We start from the raw sequence: 19,197 nt of genomic DNA on the forward strand, positions 1-19,197 counted from the left end.
ACTGATGTTAACTAGAATAACCATTTACTAAATAAAGGCATCAGCACATATTTACTTACAGAGATTTATTAGAGGCATTGACCTCTGGCAGCAGCTCCAGAAGAGCGTCCTCTGAAGAAAATGTCTTTGGGTCTGCATCTTTTTTTGATGAGACTAAGATTAAGAGCAGAGCTGACCACTGAGCAGGGGAAAGATTACGTATTGAGGGACTTCCTAAACTCATGTACCGCTGGACCTCCTCCACTAGAGAACGATCATTCAGTTCATTCAGACAGTGGAACAGATTGATACTTTTCTCTCCAGACTGATTCTCACTGAGCTTCTTCTTGATGTACTGGATGGTTTCCTGAATGGTCAGTGAACTACCTTCTGTACGTGTCTGTGTCTGCAAACCTTGTAGGAGACTCTGACTGGTCTGCAGTGAAAGACCCAGGAGGAAGCGGAGGAACAGGTCCAGGTGTCCGTTTGGACTCTGTAAGGCCTTGTCCACAGCACTCTGGTAGAAGTGAGTCGATTCTGTTGTTTCAGACTTCTGGGGGTGGTTTGTTGCTCTTCCAGCAGATTGACTCCAGAGTTGATGAAGGTCAGATGGACATGAAGAGCAGCCAGAAACTCCTGAACACTCAGATGGATGAAGCAGAACACCTTGTCCTGGTACAGTCCTCTCTCCTCTTTAAAGATCTGTGTGAACACTCCTGCAAACACTGTGGCTGCTTTGATATCGATGCCGCACTCTGTCAGGTCTGATTCATAGAAGATCAGGTTTCCTTTCTGCAGATGATCAAAAGCTAGTTTTCCCAGAGACTCAATCATCTCCCTGCTCTCTGGACTCCAGTGTGAATCTGTTTGGGCTCCTTCATCAAACTTGACCTTCTTCACTTTGGCCTGAACCACCAGGAAGTGGATGTACATCTCAGTCAGGTTCTTCGGCAGACGTCCCTCTCTGGTTTTCAGCACATTCTCCAAAACTGTAGCAGTCATCCAGCAGAAGACTGGGATGTGGCACATGATGTGGAGGCTTCGTGATGTCTTGACGTGAGAAAGGATTCTGCTGGCCTGCTCCTCATCTCGAATCTCTTCCTGAAATACTCTTCTTTCTGTGGGTCAGTGAACCCTCTGACCTCTGTCACCATGTCAACACACTGTGGAGGGATCTGATTGCTGCTGCAGGTCGTGTGGTTATCCAGAGGTGAGCAGAGGAAGCAGTTTCCCCCTGATGAGGTTTATCAGCAGCACATCCACTGAGGTGGACTTTCTAGGGTCAGTTAGGATTGTAGTTTTGTGGAAGTCCAGAGGAAGTCGACACTCATCCAGACCATCAAAGATGAACACAACCTGGAACTCTTCAAAGCTGCAGATTCCTGCTTCTTTGGTTTCAGTAAAGAAGTGATGAACAAGTTCCACCAAGCTGAACGTTTTCTCTTTCAGCACATTCAGCTCTCTGAAAGTGAATGGAAATATGAACTGGATGTCCTGGTTGGCTTTGTCTTCTGCCCAGTCGAGAATGTATTTCTGAGTTAAGACTGTTTTTCCAATACCAGTCACTCCCTTTGTCAGCACTGTTCTGATTGGTTCAAGTCGTCCAGGTGAGGCTTTAAAGATGTCTTCTTCTCTGATTGATGTTTCTGGTCTGTCTCGGTTCCTGCATACCTTTTCAATCTGTCTTACCTCATGTTCTTCATTGACCTCTGCAGTCCCTCCCTCTGTGATGTAGAGCTCTGTGTAGATCTGATTCAGAAGGGTAGGGTTTCCTGCTTTAGCGATCCCTTCAAACACACACTGGAACCTCTCCTTTAGTGTAGATTTAAGTTTGTGAGGACAAATGGCATCTAGACATTTTCAGAGAATAAACCAACAAAAAAAGTACAACATAAGGTACTGTTTAAAAAAAATGTATAGACAATTAAAATTCCATATATCATCATTGTTATGTGTTGTTCTATTTATTTTGAAATTAGTAAATTCTTTACACCAGCAACTTAAATCTTTAGTGAAATCCACTTACTTCTCTGCAGACGGTCAGCCAGCTCATCAAGCTTCATTGTTCTCATGAAGTCCAGGGTGATTTTCACAAATGCCTCTCTGCTGCTCCTCCTCTGCTCTTCCTCTTCCTCCTCCCTTTGACTCTCTAAGCATTCTGGGTAATCTGGACTCAGAACCTTCTGGATCTTCTTCAGCTCTTTCTTCACAAAGCTGATGATGTTGTCCTCCAGCAGCTGGAACAGAATACTTCATGAATGACCCAATTATACTGAAATCATGGAGCCAAATACGGATTATCCACTGTTGCATAAAGAGCAGCATGAAGATGTAAAAGAAAGTGTTCAAAGGAGCTTGCAAAGAAAAGCGTCTGGACTTCTTTAAGTTGCTTGAAGACGTTTCACCTCTCATCCGAGAAGCTTCTTCAGTTTTAAGGTCAAATGGTGGGGAGTCCCAGATTTAAACCTAGTGGGAGTATCGCCCCAAAGAGGGACAAAAGGACCCCTTGATGATCCTCTAATCGCCTGAGCCAAGGTGTGAAAACGGGCGTGGGTCCCAATCAGCCAGAGTTTCGGGTGAGCGTATTGAGAAACCTGGCCCCACCTTATCGTGCGAATTCCTTGAGGTCAGATGACCAGGATGTGAGTGGGCGTTAAGGCGTCTGGGGAGGGATCTAAAAACTGGATTATAGATGGCAGACAGTTGGTGTCGTAAACCACCGCCTCTGTTCAAAGATGGTCACTCACAGTGGACATAGATGGCTTCTTTCACTCCTCTTTCAAACAATCTGTCCTCTCTGTCCAAAATGTGAACATTGGTATCCTCGAAAGAGTGTCCTTTATCCTTAAGATGCAGATGGACTGCTGAGTCTTGTCCTGTGGAGGTGGCTCCTCTATGTTGTGCCATGCACTTGTGAAGTGGCTGTTTTGTCTCTCCAATGTAGAGGTCTGGGCTACAATAGGTGACACGGGGGAGCCCATGGTGCAGCCATGTTTTTGTCTGTAGAAGCCTTCGTTATATTTGAAGTATCTTGTGGTAAGGCAGAGGTCTAACAGTGTGCAGATCTGATCGGGTGTGAAGTTGGTCCTGTCTTCCAAGGAGCTGTCATCTTGTTGGTCGTTTTCTGACAGTCTCCACGGCCTCTGTGGTGGGTATGCAAGTGAAGAGAGACTGCATCAAAGGACACCATGGTTTCATCTGAATCAAGGGTAAGTTTCTGGACCTTTTCGGTGAAGTCGGTGGAGTTCTTGATGTGGTGTGGGGCGTTCCCACGAGAGGTGCAAGGATGGTAGCAAGGTGTTTTGTGTGGTAATCTGTAGTGTTTAGGACCACGGTGCATCTTCCCTTATCAGCTGGTAAAACAGTGATGCTGTAGTCTTGGCTCAGGGAAGCGACGGCCTTCTTTTCTTGTACAGGGAGTGCAGAATTATTAGGCAAGTTGTATTTTTGAGGAATAATTTTATTATTGAACAACAACCATGTTCTCAATGAACCCAAAAAACTCATTAATATCAAAGCTGAATGTTTGTGGAAGTAGTTCTTAGTTTGTTTTTAGTTTTAGCTATTTTAGGGGGTATCTGTGTGTGCAGGTGACTATTACTGTGCATAATTATTAGGCAACTTAACAAAAAACAAATATATACCCATTTCAATTATTTATTTTTACCAGTGAAACCAATATAACATCTCCACATTCACAAATATACATTTCTGACATTCAAAAACAAAACAAAACAAATCAGCGACCAATATAGCCACCTTTCTTTGCAAGGACACTCAAAAGCCTGCCATCCATGGATTCTGTCAGTGTTTTGATCTGTTCACCATCAACATTGCGTGCAGCAGCAACCACAGCCCCCCAGACACTGTTCAGAGAGGTGTACTGTTTTCCCTCCTTGTAAATCTGACATTTGATGATGGACCACAGGTTCTCAATGGGGTTCCGATCAGGTGAACAAGGTGGCCATGTCATTAGTTTTTCTTCTTTTATACCCTTTCTTGCCAGCCACGCTGTGGAGTACTTGGACGCGTGTGATGGAGCATTGTCCTGCATGAAAATCATGTTTTTCTTGAAGGATGCAGACTTCTTTCTGTACCACTGCTTGAAGAAGGTGTCTTCCAGAAACTGGCAGTAGGACTGGGAGTTGAGCTTGACTCCATCCTCAACCCGAAAAGGCCCCACAAGCTCATCTTTGATGATACCAGCCCAAACCAGTACTCCAGCTCCACCTTGCTGGCGTCTGAGTCAGACTGGAGCTCTCTGCCCTTTACCAATCCAGCCACGGGCCCATCCATCTGGCCCATCAAGACTCACTCTCATTTCATCAGTCCATAAAACCTTAGAAAATCAGTCTTGAGATATTTCTTGGCCCAGTCTTGACGTTTCAGCTTGTGTGTCTTGTTCAGTGGTGGTCGTCTTTCAGCCTTTCTTACTCTGTCTCTGAGTATTGCACACCTTGTGCTTTTGGGCACTCCAGTGATGTTGCAGCTCTGAAATATGGCCAAACTGGTGGCAAGTGGCATCTTGGCAGCTGCACGCTTGACTTTTCTCAGTTCATGGGCAGTTATTTTGTGCCTTGGTTTTTCCACACACTTCTTGCGACCCTGTGGACTATTTTGAATGAAACGCTTGATTGTTCGATGATCACGCTTCAGAAGCTTTGCAATTTTGAGACTGCTGCATATCTCACTATTTTTGACTTTTCTGAGCCTGTCAAGTCCTTCTTTTGACCCATTTTGCCAAAGGAAAGGACGTTGCCTAATAATTATGCACACCTGATATAGGGTGTTGATGTCATTAGACCACACCCCTTCTCATTACAGAGATGCACATCACCTAATATGCTTAATTGGCAGTAGGCTTTCGAGCCTATACAGCTTGGAGTAAGACAACATGCATGAAGAGGATGATGTGGACAAAATGCTCATTTGCCTAATAATTCTGCACTCCCTGTATTGTGAGGTTGGATGGAGGGACTTTGGCACTGGAGAGGGTGGATGAGACTTTAAAGGAAGCACTCAAAACATGCGGTTATCCTAATTGGGTGTTCATAATATCAGCAAAGAGGCACAGAAAAGAAGATCAGACACCAGCGAGGGAGGATAAGAAGGACAGACGCAACAATATTGTCATCCCCTATGTAAACTCAGTAGAGTTTTCTCCAAGCATGACATCCCGGTGCATATCAGACCCAGCAACACACTCAGACAAAAATTGGTTCACCCGAAAGACAAAACTCCTAAACACAAACTTAACAATGTGGTGTATGCTGTACAGTGCAGCGAGGAATGCCCAGACCTTTATATTGGAGAGACCAAACAGCCAATTCACAAGCGCATGGCACAACATAGAAGAGCCCCCTCCACAGGACATGACTCTCTTCTTTGGCTCTCGGAGAAGGCGGACGCACTTTTTCTCCTCTCCCTTATCTTCCCTGCTTATGTCCTTGTCTAGTCTCGTGTTTTTTTTGTATTTTCCCTGGAAGATTCTCTCACAGTCTGTTCTCTAAAACCTAAAAGAGGAATTATGGATTGGATCAACTGGTCCCTAAATGCAATTGACACCCCTTTCTCAACGAGAACTTTTGGCTTGGGTGAGCCTGAGTGCTGAGGATATCTACCTATTCGGAACCATGGTAACAGGGTTCTGGCTGATCGGAGCTGGCTTGGGCCTGACTTATCAAAGAATTAAGAAAGCGGAACCGGCTGTTCAAACCCCCACAAGGCTGCCCGCTGGGATTGGAAAGATGGGAGAGGCGTGAGTTTCTCAAAATGGGCCCATTGAGTCAGCACGGATAAGATCTTCGAGAGGCTACGGCTGCTGTGAATACTCAGAATAAGATCTCTGACTGCAGACTGGATACATCTCTGAAGGGCTAGCCCGGAATAACATCTCTGGGTGCAAAATTGGATGACATCTCGGGGAGGCACACTGCCGTGAGTTCTCAGAAATTGGCTCCTTGAGCACAAGAAATGACAACATCACAGAACGCAAGTATGGCGAAACCAATATAGCCACCTTTCTTTGCAAGGACACTCAAAAGCCTGCCATCCATGGATTCTGTCAGTGTTTTGATCTGTTCACCATCAACATTGCGTGCAGCAGCAACCACAGCCCCCCAGACACTGTTCAGAGAGGTGTACTGTTTTCCCTCCTTGTAAATCTGACATTTGATGATGGACCACAGGTTCTCAATGGGGTTCAGATCAGGTGAACAAGGTGGCCATGTCATTAGTTTTTCTTCTTTTATACCCTTTCTTGCCAGCCACGCTGTGGAGTTCTCAGAAATTGGCTCCTTGAGCACAAGAAATGACAACATCACAGAACGCAAGTATGGCGAAACTCGCGGCTCTCCAACAGGAGATTGAGAGACCAGTGTTGGACTGTAGAACTGCTTTGAAATTCATATGAGCTGTTCGCACTAAAGTAAAAAATAACATCACTTATGCAGATACCCCTTCGGCGCCAGCTGCAAGGCCGGAGCTGAACAAAACACCCTGATAACGACTGTGTTTAGTCTGTTCCTTCCCCATTCCATGCAAGGCCACCTGGGTTGGCTGGAAGACTGTTTACTTTGCCTGGCAGGGCGAAGGACACTGTCTCAGCTGAACTATGGACATGCACACACATACATATACTGATACTGATAAGGACTCACCGACGCATCACCCCTCCCTACCCCGGATCCAACGCCACCTCCAACGCTTACCTCCCCTCTGATGTGGACATCGGGTCAGTTGGAGGCGCAGTCGAAAGATTGCAGTGGTCCCAGATCAGATGTACACACTGGAACTCTTTCCCATGTTGCTTGTCTGTGTTTATTGTGCTATGGTGTGTTGATATCTGTGCATTCCTGTATTATCCTTTTTGTGTTGCACATTTTGATGTTTTTTTTCCTTGCTACCTAACCTGACCTGTCTCCCCAATGTGATGTTTGTGTATTGTATGTATGGTCGGCAAGGTCTGTCATCTTGGTTGTGGGCAAAAGACCTGCAACTGACAAATAAAGGCTATCTCATCATCTCATCTCAGCAGTCCATCTGCATCTAAAGGTCAAAGGTCACTCTTTCGAGGATACCAATGTTTCACATTTTGGACAGAGAGGACAGATGGTTTGAAAGAGGAGTGAAAGAAGTCATCTATGTCCACTGTGAGCGGACCATCTTTGAACAGAGGCGGGGGTTTACGACACCAACTCTCTGCCATCTATAATCCAGTTTTGAGTGCCCTCCCCAGACGCCTTAACGCCCACTCACATCCTGGGCCAGGTTTCACAATGAGCTTACCCGAAACTCTGGCTGATTGGGACCCACACCCATTTTCACACCTTGGCTCAGGCGATTGGAGGATCATCAGGGGCTCCTTTTTTCCCTCTTTGGGGGATACTCCCACTAGGTTTTAAATCTGGGACTCCCCACCATTTGACCTTAAAACTGAAGAAGCTTCTCGGATGAGAGGTGAAACGTCTTCAAGCAACTTAAAGAAGTCCAGACGCTTTTCTTTGCAAGCTCCTTTGACTACGATGACCTGGATGACTGAGAACCTTCACAGACAAAAGTAAGTGTTGTACATGTACGGACCATAAATATGGAGTCCAGCTGTGTTTGATGCTGCTGGGGCAGAGTGACCCCTCGGAACCTCTGAGCTCTCCTGATCCACTCTGTGGAGGAATCATGAAGAGTTAGTCCCCATGAAATCTGTCTCCAGAGAGACAAGGAAAGGAAAAGACACAGATACTTCTAGTGACGTTTATCTCATCAATATAATTTAACTCTTAAACAATATTTAGCTGTTCATCCAGTCCAGGAAAAAAGTAGCCAATCTGCTGGCTTATATTCCAAGAGCAAAGTAAATTAGAGCTTGTAGTGTATCCAGCTGCTATTTTGAATATAAGCTCCTGTGTGATTCCTGTGTGCCTGTTGAGTTTGTTTTGCCCATGATTAAGCTTATTTTTCTGTGGAGTTAATTTCTTTCATGTTTAGTTCCTCAGGGCTTTTCGTCTCTACTTTTTTTTTGTCAGAGCCCTGCTCTAAATACTGTCCTAGATTTAAATACTGTTTGAAACACTAGATTTAGAAGTATTTAGTGCCATCTTTTGCTGTTACAGAAGATGTCACCATGTAGGTTGCTGCCAATAGATTTACAAAACATAATGTTAGCTAACTACTGGCAAAACTGATATCGCAGTGAAAAACAAGTGAAAGTGGAGAGTATATCCTTGTTATGAACATAAATTCATTGTTTCAGCAACTCAGCATTGAACTTGATATTTAGTTTTATTGTTGTTGATTCTGTAACTAGTCAGGAAATAATGTAATGTAAGTCTATTGGCAGCAGGCTCAAATGTTCAAAGATGGCACTAAACATGTTCTAAAACTTTGAACATTTATTTTTTGTTTACATCCAGCTTAAGAGACATAGTTAAATGTATTACTGTTTTTTTTTTAGAACTCTCACATTTGTGTAAATTTACACCCAGTTACAGTCTTCTTTTCAACAACATCAGGTAGTTATTTACCTCTCAAAGATCCCAAAAAGTTGATTTTGTTCATCTGGATGTAGCATTTTCAATGGGAGAAACATTTCGTCACTCATACTTCATTCTCAGCTGACTGCAGGTTTCCTAAGCCTTATAAACAATACCTTTGTACAATGACTGAAATCTCCACAGAATGAACAATGGGCTGTGAGGTCAGTTACTTGATCATTTATATGCAAAATGTCATGACCATTGACCAAGAACCATTGATCAGGAAGTCTCTCAATACTCAATTTGTTGTGGTTTCTGGTAAACAACAATTAAGTAAAACTTTCTTTGTTAGTCTTGGACTTTTCATGCTGTGCTAGTTGGATTGTCTTACTGAATTCAAACACCCTTTGAGGAGTATTCTCATCTAGAAGCATTGTAAGTCTCTGTGGCATCCACTCCTCTTCAGATTTTAGCACATTAATGATAAAATTTGTTTCTTTGAAACATTCATTGAGGAGCTAGTTCTGCGTCTTCCTAAAGATTTCTTGTTGCTCCAAGGCCCTTAACTGAAGAGCTCATCTGCAGACTTCTAGGAGTAATCCTGTTTTGTCTGCATCTGAGGCTGAACAACAGGTGGTTCAGGCAATCAACTATCTTATGTGCTGTTTGCTCATAGTCATATTAGCTTAAGCCAGTACTTGACAAAGTGGGTTAAAATGTCTTGATGCATGGTCAATAATCCAAGAAAGTAAAGAAAGTAAATCCAAAAAGTGTCACTTGGATGAGTGACAACATGTTTCTACCACTGAAAACACAACGTCCAAATGAACAGAATCATCTTTTTGGGATTAACTTAAATGGATGACTAAGTATGCATCAGGATACCTCTCAAAGACTTCATGTTACTAACAGCTCACCTGTATGCTGCAGACCCATGATGTTTAAATTCAATGGGGTCACGTTTTGACTGTTTACTCCTTAAGGACATACATCTGGTTCCAGGTTCATTTATACGTTTAGTTCCTCGTTTTCTCCTGGATGTTGTTTGAGTCAATGGTCTCCTACAGAGATAAATTTTTGAAACCATGAAGGATTTATAAAAATAAAAAATAAAATAAGCATCATCATTTAAATCAGACACTGTACTGACATGAAAGAGTGTTACTAACAGCTCACCTCTCTCCAGCAGGCGACTGTTGAAATTCAATGGGGTCACGTTTTGACTGTTTACTCCTTAAGGACATACAGCTGGGTTCAGGCTCATGTTTACATTTAGTTCCTCGTTTTTTTGTGTATGTCCTTTTAGCCAGTGGTCTCCTACAGAGATGCATTTATGAAACCATGAAAGATTAATAAAAAAATAAAACAAAATACAACGAGCATCACCATTTAAATCAGACACCTGGCTGACATTCAAATAGTTCATGTTAATAACTGCTCACCTCTCTGGAGCAGACACATGCTGGTGTTTAAATTCAATGGTTTCATCTTTAGACTGGTCACTCATTAAGGACACACAGCTGGGTGGAGGTCCAGGTTGGTTCCTGTGAATAATGATGGAGCAGTGATGCGAGTGCTGAGCTGCGACATGGAAAAGAGTCATGGACAGTTAGAGATGGTCATCTCACCTCTGCGCTTTGGTCTGGCTCTCATGTTCCCCACACAGAGTGGTTTTAGAGGGAGGGGCTCCCTCCTCTCTGTCTTCACACTGATCCATGCTGCTCAATTCACATCAGCTCACACACACTTTCTACCTTCACCTGCAGAGGAAACACAAATCATTCATGTGCACATAACAACATTTTGAACAACATTTTCAAACATTTCTGCCGATCCATGAAAAAAACCTTTAGGGTCATTAGAGCTAAAAGCTTCAGACTAACTATTCCTGCTGAGTTTGCAGAGAGCTGTAGACACACTGATTCACTGGTAATACGAATCTTCAGTTCAGGGTTAATGTGAACAGCCAGTCAGAGAAAGGAGGAGCCAGAGCTTCAAAGTAAGAGAACTGGTCTTGAATTCAGTTCATGCCAGACTGGTGTTTTCTGACTGTGTAGCTTTAATTTAGACTGAAGGAAACATTTAGTGACAGCTCAGTGTACTAAGATTTTCACTGAGAGAGGCCGAGTGAGTAAATTAGAAATGAGTACATCAGGGCACTCACAAATTCACATGAACACTTTTTCTATGCCAAAATCTACCCAGATGTGATCTGGTTCTGGATCTCAGAGCAGAGCCTCACACATTTCTGGTTCTGGGATTTTAACAGAGAAAAGCAAAACTGTCCCAATCTGCAGAGTTCACAAACTCGAGTTTAAAGAGTAGGAATCACATGCAGACATTAAAGCTGATTATCGATGTTTGCATCTAGGGAAACATTCCTCACATGTTTAAACTAGAAAAACTAGAAACTGCATACAGCATAGTTTCAGTTTGCAGCACGCACAATCTTTTTGAAGCATTAACAGCAACAAAAGGTTATTAAAAGAGCTGTAGACAGACACACACAGACACACAGGTGAGCTGTTTCATGGAAGGAGGAGGGACTCTACCTGAAGTAGGACAGGTTGGAGGAGGCAGATTTTCAGATTTTCAGAAGAGTTACTGAAAATATGCCTTTATGTGGTCAGATTTAAAGTAGAATTCAACTTGTATCATTTAATTCAATTATTCACCAAGCAGTTTTGGTTATTATTAAAATAACATAATGAGTTTGTATCTTTCAATAAACTGATAATTACTAACCCTGAAAAATAATCGATTTATTATGTTGTTGTAAGCCCATGAACACCAGACAGAGCTGCATGAAGCTGGTGATCAGGATGAGAATTCAGAAAACTGTTGAAAAAAAAAAAGCTCCAAGAGCTGCTCAACTAATATACTTTTTTCAACATTTACAGTTAATACATGAGCGAGGCACAAAAATAGAATTGTAGGATTACCAGAGGAACAAAACACCAGCTCCTGGTAGACAGAGCCGTTGCCCGAAACTGCAAGGCCAGACTGACCAACCTGTGCACTGCCTGGATTTATTACAAGGCCTGACTCGATGCCCCACACTTGGAGCTTGGAATGCCTAAAACTGTACAACAGGAACCCAAGACTCTTCACCAGGAACTCAATGTGAATGTGGTGAACAACAGTAGAGGTCAACTTCAAGCTAATGGCACAAGTCCCCATCAAGTGCGGGACCCACCAAGAAGAGGCTCTGTCCACACTGCTGTTCAACAGCAATGAATAATAAATAAAAGACCTCATAGTCAGCCCAGAATAAAGTGTGTGTGTGTGTGTGTGTGTGCGTGCGTGCATGTGTGTGTGTGTTCACTCCAGAAAAATGCTGTCTGACTACTCAGACTTAAGTCAGAGTAAAGTTCACATGCTTTGTTAGGGTGGTCACTCAAAAAGTTAAATAAAATATTACACATTACTGGTTTCTTTTCTTAAAAGTAATGCAGAACATTACTTAGTTACTCACTGGAGTAAGTACATATTTGGGCTTAAAAGAAAAGATGTTTCTGTTATTATGCAGCCTTTTATGTAAGAGCTGCATAATATTGCAATATCTTTTTTCCTGTTCTCACTTGCTCTACCTGAGCAAAAAAGCTTTGCTTTTTTTTGTGAAAATACGGACTTCTGTTATTGTTTGATTTTTCTTTTGTAACTGGGGTTTATATTTTAGTGTATACTTTTTGTGAATTTAGTGATTAGAATAAATTTATGTGATTATAAGTTCAAAATAATAATTTATTTTCTGTCTTTATTCTAATCCAGTTCACCAGTTGTCTGGATGCCAGTTCAGTTCCCCTCCTTGTCTCTAATCCAACGTTCTTCTGATTGTTGGTTTAAAATAGAATCTGGTGCTTGAAGACGCCATCTCGTCCACCCACTTTGGTGGATATTCAGTCAAATGAACAAAAGTTTTTCTCTATTGTTAAATCTATGTTGTTGTTTTTTTGTTTTGTTTTGTTTTTTGTTTTTTTAAAGGCACAGAAGAATTACAGATGATTGACGAGCACCTTTGAACACATCAGAGAGGAGGAGACCGAGTTTTGGCTGTGTTCTATTCCACCATCCTTGATTGGAAATATTGCCTTTAGCAACATTAACTGGTTGAGGGTGGTGGTAGCTAAATATAAAGCTGACAGAAAGATTGATGAAGAGTAGCTATAATATCATCAGAATTAATAGTCTTTACTGATAGAAAAATAATCCATGTGCAGACATCAGTTCTTTCACAGACACAGGCATAAAGAGATGTTTCAAAATTAAGGTATAAAACATTAGAAAGATCCTTACAATATTTACATACAATCCCCATAATATTGTTTACAATAGAAAAGAAGAGTAGAAGTGGATCCTGAGCTGTTCATTTAAGTCAGCATTAGTTCCCTCACTGGCTTCCATCATATACATGAGGAATTAAAATGTTTTGTGTGATGTTACCGAGTTCACCAAGTGTCTGATGTATAATGACTCTGATATCAGATAATCAGTACTGAGTGATGCTTAATTTTCATTACTTGAGCTTCTGATTGCATCCTGTGTGACGATGTTAACCTTTACATGACTACCTGCTCTAAAACAACAACAGTCTTTTACAGAATAATGAACTGACTACTGAGACCAGACTAGAGGTGCAAAGAGTCAGTGGGCCTCTGGTCTTATCTAAAAAATAAAATTCACAAAGGGACACAAAACCACCAAAAATCATCTATCAACAGTTACTTGTGTTTATTTTAATACAACTGACATAATTTTAACATATATCTGTTCAATTATTTATTTCATGAAAACGTACCACTGAGTGACTCTATAAATGTAACAAAAGACTATTTTCATTAGCCGGCAGAGTTTTGAAGCCAAATCCAGGACAACTGGCTCAAATAACTTACAGCACACATTCATTCAGACTTAAAACTGTTCACGAGGAACAAAATTCAAAATGTTTATCAAAAAATCCAACGACTATAAAAGAGGGCAACAAACAGGAAAACACAAGAGACCACACTCTGACCAACGATTAATGACTAAAAACTTCAAACACTAGAAGACGAAAACTCAAATCCACTGATTAAAACACAAAGTACAAAGTGAACATGACAGCGACACAACGCAAAAACAAATCCAAATACTTTCCTGCACAATATCCCAGCCTCCACATGCAGATATTATAAAGTTCATTTAAAAAAACGCAGTAATTGTTCATGTTGTTTGTAAACTTCTAGATTTCATTTTCATTAACTTTGTTTGCAGTAAACTGATCTGAGCTGGAGATGATTCACTTTCTGTTTTTCAATGTCACTTCAGTAAAACCTGAAAGTCGACTTCTAAGAACAGAATGATTATATCTGATTGTTTCCAGTTAAAGAAGGAAAAAACGTCCCATCAGTGATGATCAGTGTCAAACAGATTCATTTAAACTGTTTATCACAGTAACAAATGTTTCAGTGCAGAGTTAACCAGTGTGGATTCCACTCAATCAATAATCTATAATCATGTGGATTTATCTTCAAGCATAAGAGTGATCCAAAGTTTGTCCTGAAATAGGAGCTAAACATCTGGTCCTAATATTACAGAGCAGAAACAAACAGTAAAGTTCCTAAAGACAAACTGTTAAAGGACGACACAAAGCAAACTTACAGTTTCTTCAAACAGATACACGAACAACAAGCTCCAATCCACACTTGGACACTAAACACAGACACACAGGTGAGCTGCTTCCTGGAAGGAGGCGGAACTAAACCTGAAGAGGGTGAGAGGGCCACACCTCCATGTGCTGATTTACAAATATGTTGCCTGACTGCTCAGAGTGAGTCTAAGTCAGAGTAAAGTTCACATGTTGGGCCCTGTTTCAGGAAGCCGGTTTAGTGCAAACTCTGAGTAAGTATACCCTGAGTTAACAAAAACTCTGGGTTTTCGGTTTCACAAAGCGAGTTTAGATTAATCCTGAGTGAGTTACTATAACGACACACTCCGTGAAGCTAACCTGCCCCCTAGCAGGTTTACTACAACTAACCCTGACTGTCTCCGCCTCTGTGTCGGAAACCTGACTGTAGGAAGTGTCAGACATGGCGTGCCCCTTCCTTGAAGAGCCAGTAGATGTTGAAGCCCAAATTCTCCGCAGAGCTCTCTGCCGGGAAAGAGTGATTAGAGCGCGTTTGGACATTTTATCATTTCCTGATGATCTTCTGTGTGAACGTTACCGTTTTTCAGCACAATCTATAATTTATTTGAATAACATCCTCAGGCCTAATATTGCTCATGTGACACATCGCGGACATTCTCTCAGTTCTGTACATATTATTTGTATTGCACTTCGGTTTTTTGCAAACGGGAGCTTTCTATATAATATTGGTGACGCTGAGCACGTTTCCAAGGCTACCGTCTGTCGGGCAGTCAGGAATGTTACAGTTGCACTGAAACGTCTCCTGTACTCGTTTGTGGTGTTCCCCGGTCATAGACCCACAAGATTCATCAAAGAAGGATTCCACAAAATTGCAGGTAGCAGGATGAACAAAACTTAATTTATGATGTGGTGATACTTGGACTACTACTTAAATTGCACATTTATTTTCAGGGTTCCCAGGCGTGATTGGCTGTACAGATGGCACTCACATTCCAATCATTGCTCCTTCAGTAAATGAAGGAGACTATGTGAACAGGAAGTCTTTCCACAGCATTAATGTGCAGGTACATAGTTCCCTGTAGCATTTCAAACTAACAAATTATTTCATCATAGTAATGGATGCTAATTTGTGTTCTCTGCACTGTGAAGATCATATATGATGCTGCCAACATTATCACAAATGTGGAAGCCAAGTGGCCAGGCTCTGTTCATGACTCACGAATTTTTCGTGAATGTACACTGAGCACAAAATTTGGACATGGTGAGTTGAAAATACTTTAAAATATATAAAGACCAATTGCTACAGGGACATTTGAACTGAAGTGTATCCTTCTGTCTTAGGAGAGTTCACTGGCTACTTGCTTGGTGATAGGGGGTATCCATGTTTACCCTATTTGCTTACCCCTTACCCTGACCCTGAACCGGGCCCACAGCAGCGATATAATCTGGCTCATTGCAGGACAAGAGCCAGAGTTGAAATGACTATCGGAATGCTTAAGGCCCGGTTCCAGTGCCTTCAAAGACTCAGGGTCACCCCAGAAAGGGCATGTGACATTATTGTGGCATGTGTGATTCTTCACAACATTGCCACAATTAGAGGAGAACACTGTCCTTCTGAACCAGACATCAGCAGTGATCCAAACCATGAACATCCTGACCCTCCCACGGACATACAAGATGGAAGAGCAGTCAGAGACACCATATGTCACAATCATTTCTTTTGACCCATTACCTCAACATGTTGAAAGAAGAATAAACAGATTTTTTGTTCAACTGGCTTTATTGGTCGCCTGTGTTTCCTGTACACAAAGTATTAATAAGTATATTATTATGTTGTTCAAACACTGAAATAATTCGTCCATCTCTGACCACTTCACCCACCCTTAACTGATGTTCCAGCATTTACAGGGAGCTATTGAAACAGAAAATAGCATTGACATTCATAGTACATGCCTACTTAGGTTGGTTGTAAATCAGTGCTGAACATCTTACTGAGGAAAGGTTTGTTGGAGAAGTGGCTGGACCCTCTTCCTCTTCATTTCCATCATCACTCTGTTAGAGACATAGAAAGTCCATGGTTGTATTATAGTACCACATTTTATTCAATTGTTATATTTTCCATTAAAAGATGTAAACCTCATAAAGTGTCTCTGTTGCTTCCTCCTCTGTAACAGCTGTCAATGTTTCTTCATTATTTTCCTGCAGTAAAGAAATTACCAACATTGCTGTTCTACTGTAAACTCATATAATCTGTGGAGTATTACTCACAACTGCATGTTGGTCTGGCTCAACAGGAGGCTGCACCAGATGCAGTACACCATCACCATCAACTGATAGAATATGAGGTTTATACAGGTCACTTATAACTTACAAGGGACCAAATGGCAATTAACAAACATATAGCACTCAGCTTACACTTCATTGTCATTATGCTCTCAAAGACAACCAAGACTGAGGGAAGGCAAAATCAGTAGGAAAATAACTTCACTACAAACAAATTCATTATGGTAAAGAGTTTATCAAATGAATGAGCAGCACTGCAAAGGTGACTGTGAAGAAAGGATGTATGCACATCATGTATTATTTTAAATTTACCTCTTATGTGGGCACTTGTGTCTTGCGGGGTTATTGACTCAGAGAATGTCCCCGCAGAGATGCCTTCAGCCACAGGGGGCCCACTGTTTTGGCTGAGGGCAACTGCTCAGCCTCTGTGAGTGGTGGTGTTTTTCAGGCCTCCGCTTTTTTTCTGTTGGCTATAACGGGTCACATTTGAGCATACAGAGTAAGCAAATATGTACTTGTAATGCTCAGATAATTTCAATAAGTGCTTACAGAAAGAAAATTAATGTAGCCTCTAACTGCAATTGATTTACAGACCAAGCACTATGGCTCATAATACAATTACACCTTACCTGTTTGGACTATATTTTTATATTTCATTTTTACTTGCTGCCAGGAACGTTTGGGGCCTGTTGGGTTGCACCTGCGCTCACATCACATCACAAAATAAAATGTATAAAATAAAAAATAAAATATAATAAAATAACGTGTTAAATGGGTGGAAATCCCTAGATCGAACTTTCTACCTTCACCTGTGCAGTAAAGACTGAGAGGAGAGCTGAAACCAACCATTCAATCAGCAAGCAGCATCAACACCTGACCTTCATTCAGACTCTGTTATTGAAGATGTTGTTGTGTGAATGAAATGAGTGAAATGATGTAAATATCCAAATATGGATCTGGTTGTGTCGGGTTACATTAAAGGTTCCTGGGCAGGTCGGCCAATGAGGATGCAGCCTTTTGTTTGCCTTGAGCAAAATATTTTAAACATATCACTAACATCAAAATTCAAAAAAAGAACTTGTTCAAAATAAGATAAATTTACAATTTGAACAATTTGATCTCCTGACTTTGAACTGTTTTCATTAAATATCCGATTGAGATCATTTCATTCAGTTTTATGGAGTAGTGATGAAGGGACGCTCCGGTGCGTGTCCAAAAAAAACATCACAGAAGGACTGTGCCGAGGCTTCATTTGTTTGGCCAGAGTTACATGATCAGTGACATCCAAAGCTTCATGTAGAACATAACTGCATCTGTAACCTGTTGAATGGTTTATAAGGAAGTTGGTTATTCATGGTATTTGATCTTTCCATTGATCATTCTATTGAGAGATATGGAGCCAGCGAGGAAGAGAGGAGGCTCTTACATGTGGGAGTATTTTGAGTTGATTTTGGTCTGCAAGAACAGACAGCTTTCTGTTCAGAAGCATTCTCCATAATGTATTTTCATCTATTGTATTTACCAATATCAAGAAGTCAGAAGCAAAGAAAGACCACACAATGGCACGTGTTTAAATAAGGAATGTTTATTCATCAAATGTATTTATTTAACAAATAATTTTTCACCCAAAAATTACATGTTCAAAGCAACACCAAGGTGACCCAGTATCAGACAGAATTGTGAACTCTACTCTGTAGGGTGGGCAGGCATAATGAAGCAGTACACTTTTATTTGAAGATTCAAGCTGTTATTCATTTGTTGGCCACCAGATGTCACCAGAGAGGACTGTATTAAAAAGCCTCGGGTAATGAACCGTTTTTAACACAAGTTTCAATGCTTCAGAAAGCTACATTTGGCCATCACTACCACAGAGTGTTTAGATTTCCTGTACATGCAGGAGGAGGAGCAGGGAACAGGTGTGCTGTTGGAGGAGGGATCAGGTGACTGGAAACAGTGGGAACATAATGAGGCCACCTACAGGGCAGGCGGGGAACTGAAATCATACGAGATGCTAGTGATCCGTGACTTTAAGAAGATGTCAGAGATGAAACGAGTCTTTGTGTGTTCTCCAAAGAAACAAGTCCAACCAGTACCATCATCGAAAATAAGTCATGTGACCTCAGTAAGGACCACCTACAGGAGACTTCCTCTAAGACAGGGACTGTTTAAAATCCTCATCTTCACTCTAATGACACCTGCTGAAGCTCATTTTAATAGTTTTGCAATTTTCATTAGTTTTTATTTTTATTTAGTTTTGACTTCAGATTTTCAATTTTATATCAGTCTTAATTAGTATTTACCAATTGTTTGCTAGTTTAGTTTAGTTTTTATTTTTTTGAAAATCCTTAGTTTCAGTTTAGTTTTGATTAGTTTCAGTTATAGTTTTAGTTGTGTTTTTTATTATTAACCTTTATTTAACCAGGAAAAGTCCCATTGAGATTAAAAACCTCTTTTTCAAGGGAGTCCTGGCCAAGAGGCGACAACATGTTGAAATTACAAAGTTATATACATATTATAAGTAACAATTGCATTTTAAAAACATTTTTCTCTGACTCTCTCAATCTGGACTTAAAAGTATTTAATGAAATAAGATCTGCTATCTTCCAGTCTTTTTGCATCATGTTCCATATGAAAGGGGCAGCATAAGTAAAAGCCCTCTTTCCCAGTTCAGTTCTGACAAATGGAACATTGAGCAAAAAAAGATCGCTTGAACGCAGGCTGTAAGAAGCAGTACTTCTCCGTGTGAGCAGATCGCAAATGTAGGTGGGCATTTGTCCAAGCAGGGCCTTATAAATAAAGATGCACCAGTGAACAAACCTCCTGGAGGACAACGAAGGC

At 41.2% G+C, this 19,197-nt stretch overlaps 1 protein-coding gene across 1 annotated transcript; it reads right to left on the bottom strand.

Annotated features, from left to right (window-relative positions):
- Positions 1-315: 315 nt before the first annotated feature.
- Positions 316-10,104, bottom strand: LOC113017796 (uncharacterized; the record flags this gene model as incomplete). Its single annotated transcript, XM_026160902.1, has 8 exons — positions 10,079-10,104; positions 9,893-9,994; positions 9,627-9,767; positions 9,368-9,511; positions 7,551-7,640; positions 2,006-2,229; positions 1,234-1,829; positions 316-496 (listed from the first exon to the last, which is right to left on the bottom strand). Coding segments are annotated over exons 2-8 (1,441 nt in total), but the record flags the coding sequence as incomplete, so codon positions are not given.
- Positions 10,105-19,197: the final 9,093 nt, after the last annotated feature.

Source organism: Astatotilapia calliptera, unplaced genomic scaffold (assembly GCF_900246225.1).
Source record: "Astatotilapia calliptera unplaced genomic scaffold, fAstCal1.2 U_scaffold_2, whole genome shotgun sequence".
Taxonomy (NCBI): Eukaryota; Metazoa; Chordata; class Actinopteri; order Cichliformes; family Cichlidae; genus Astatotilapia; species Astatotilapia calliptera.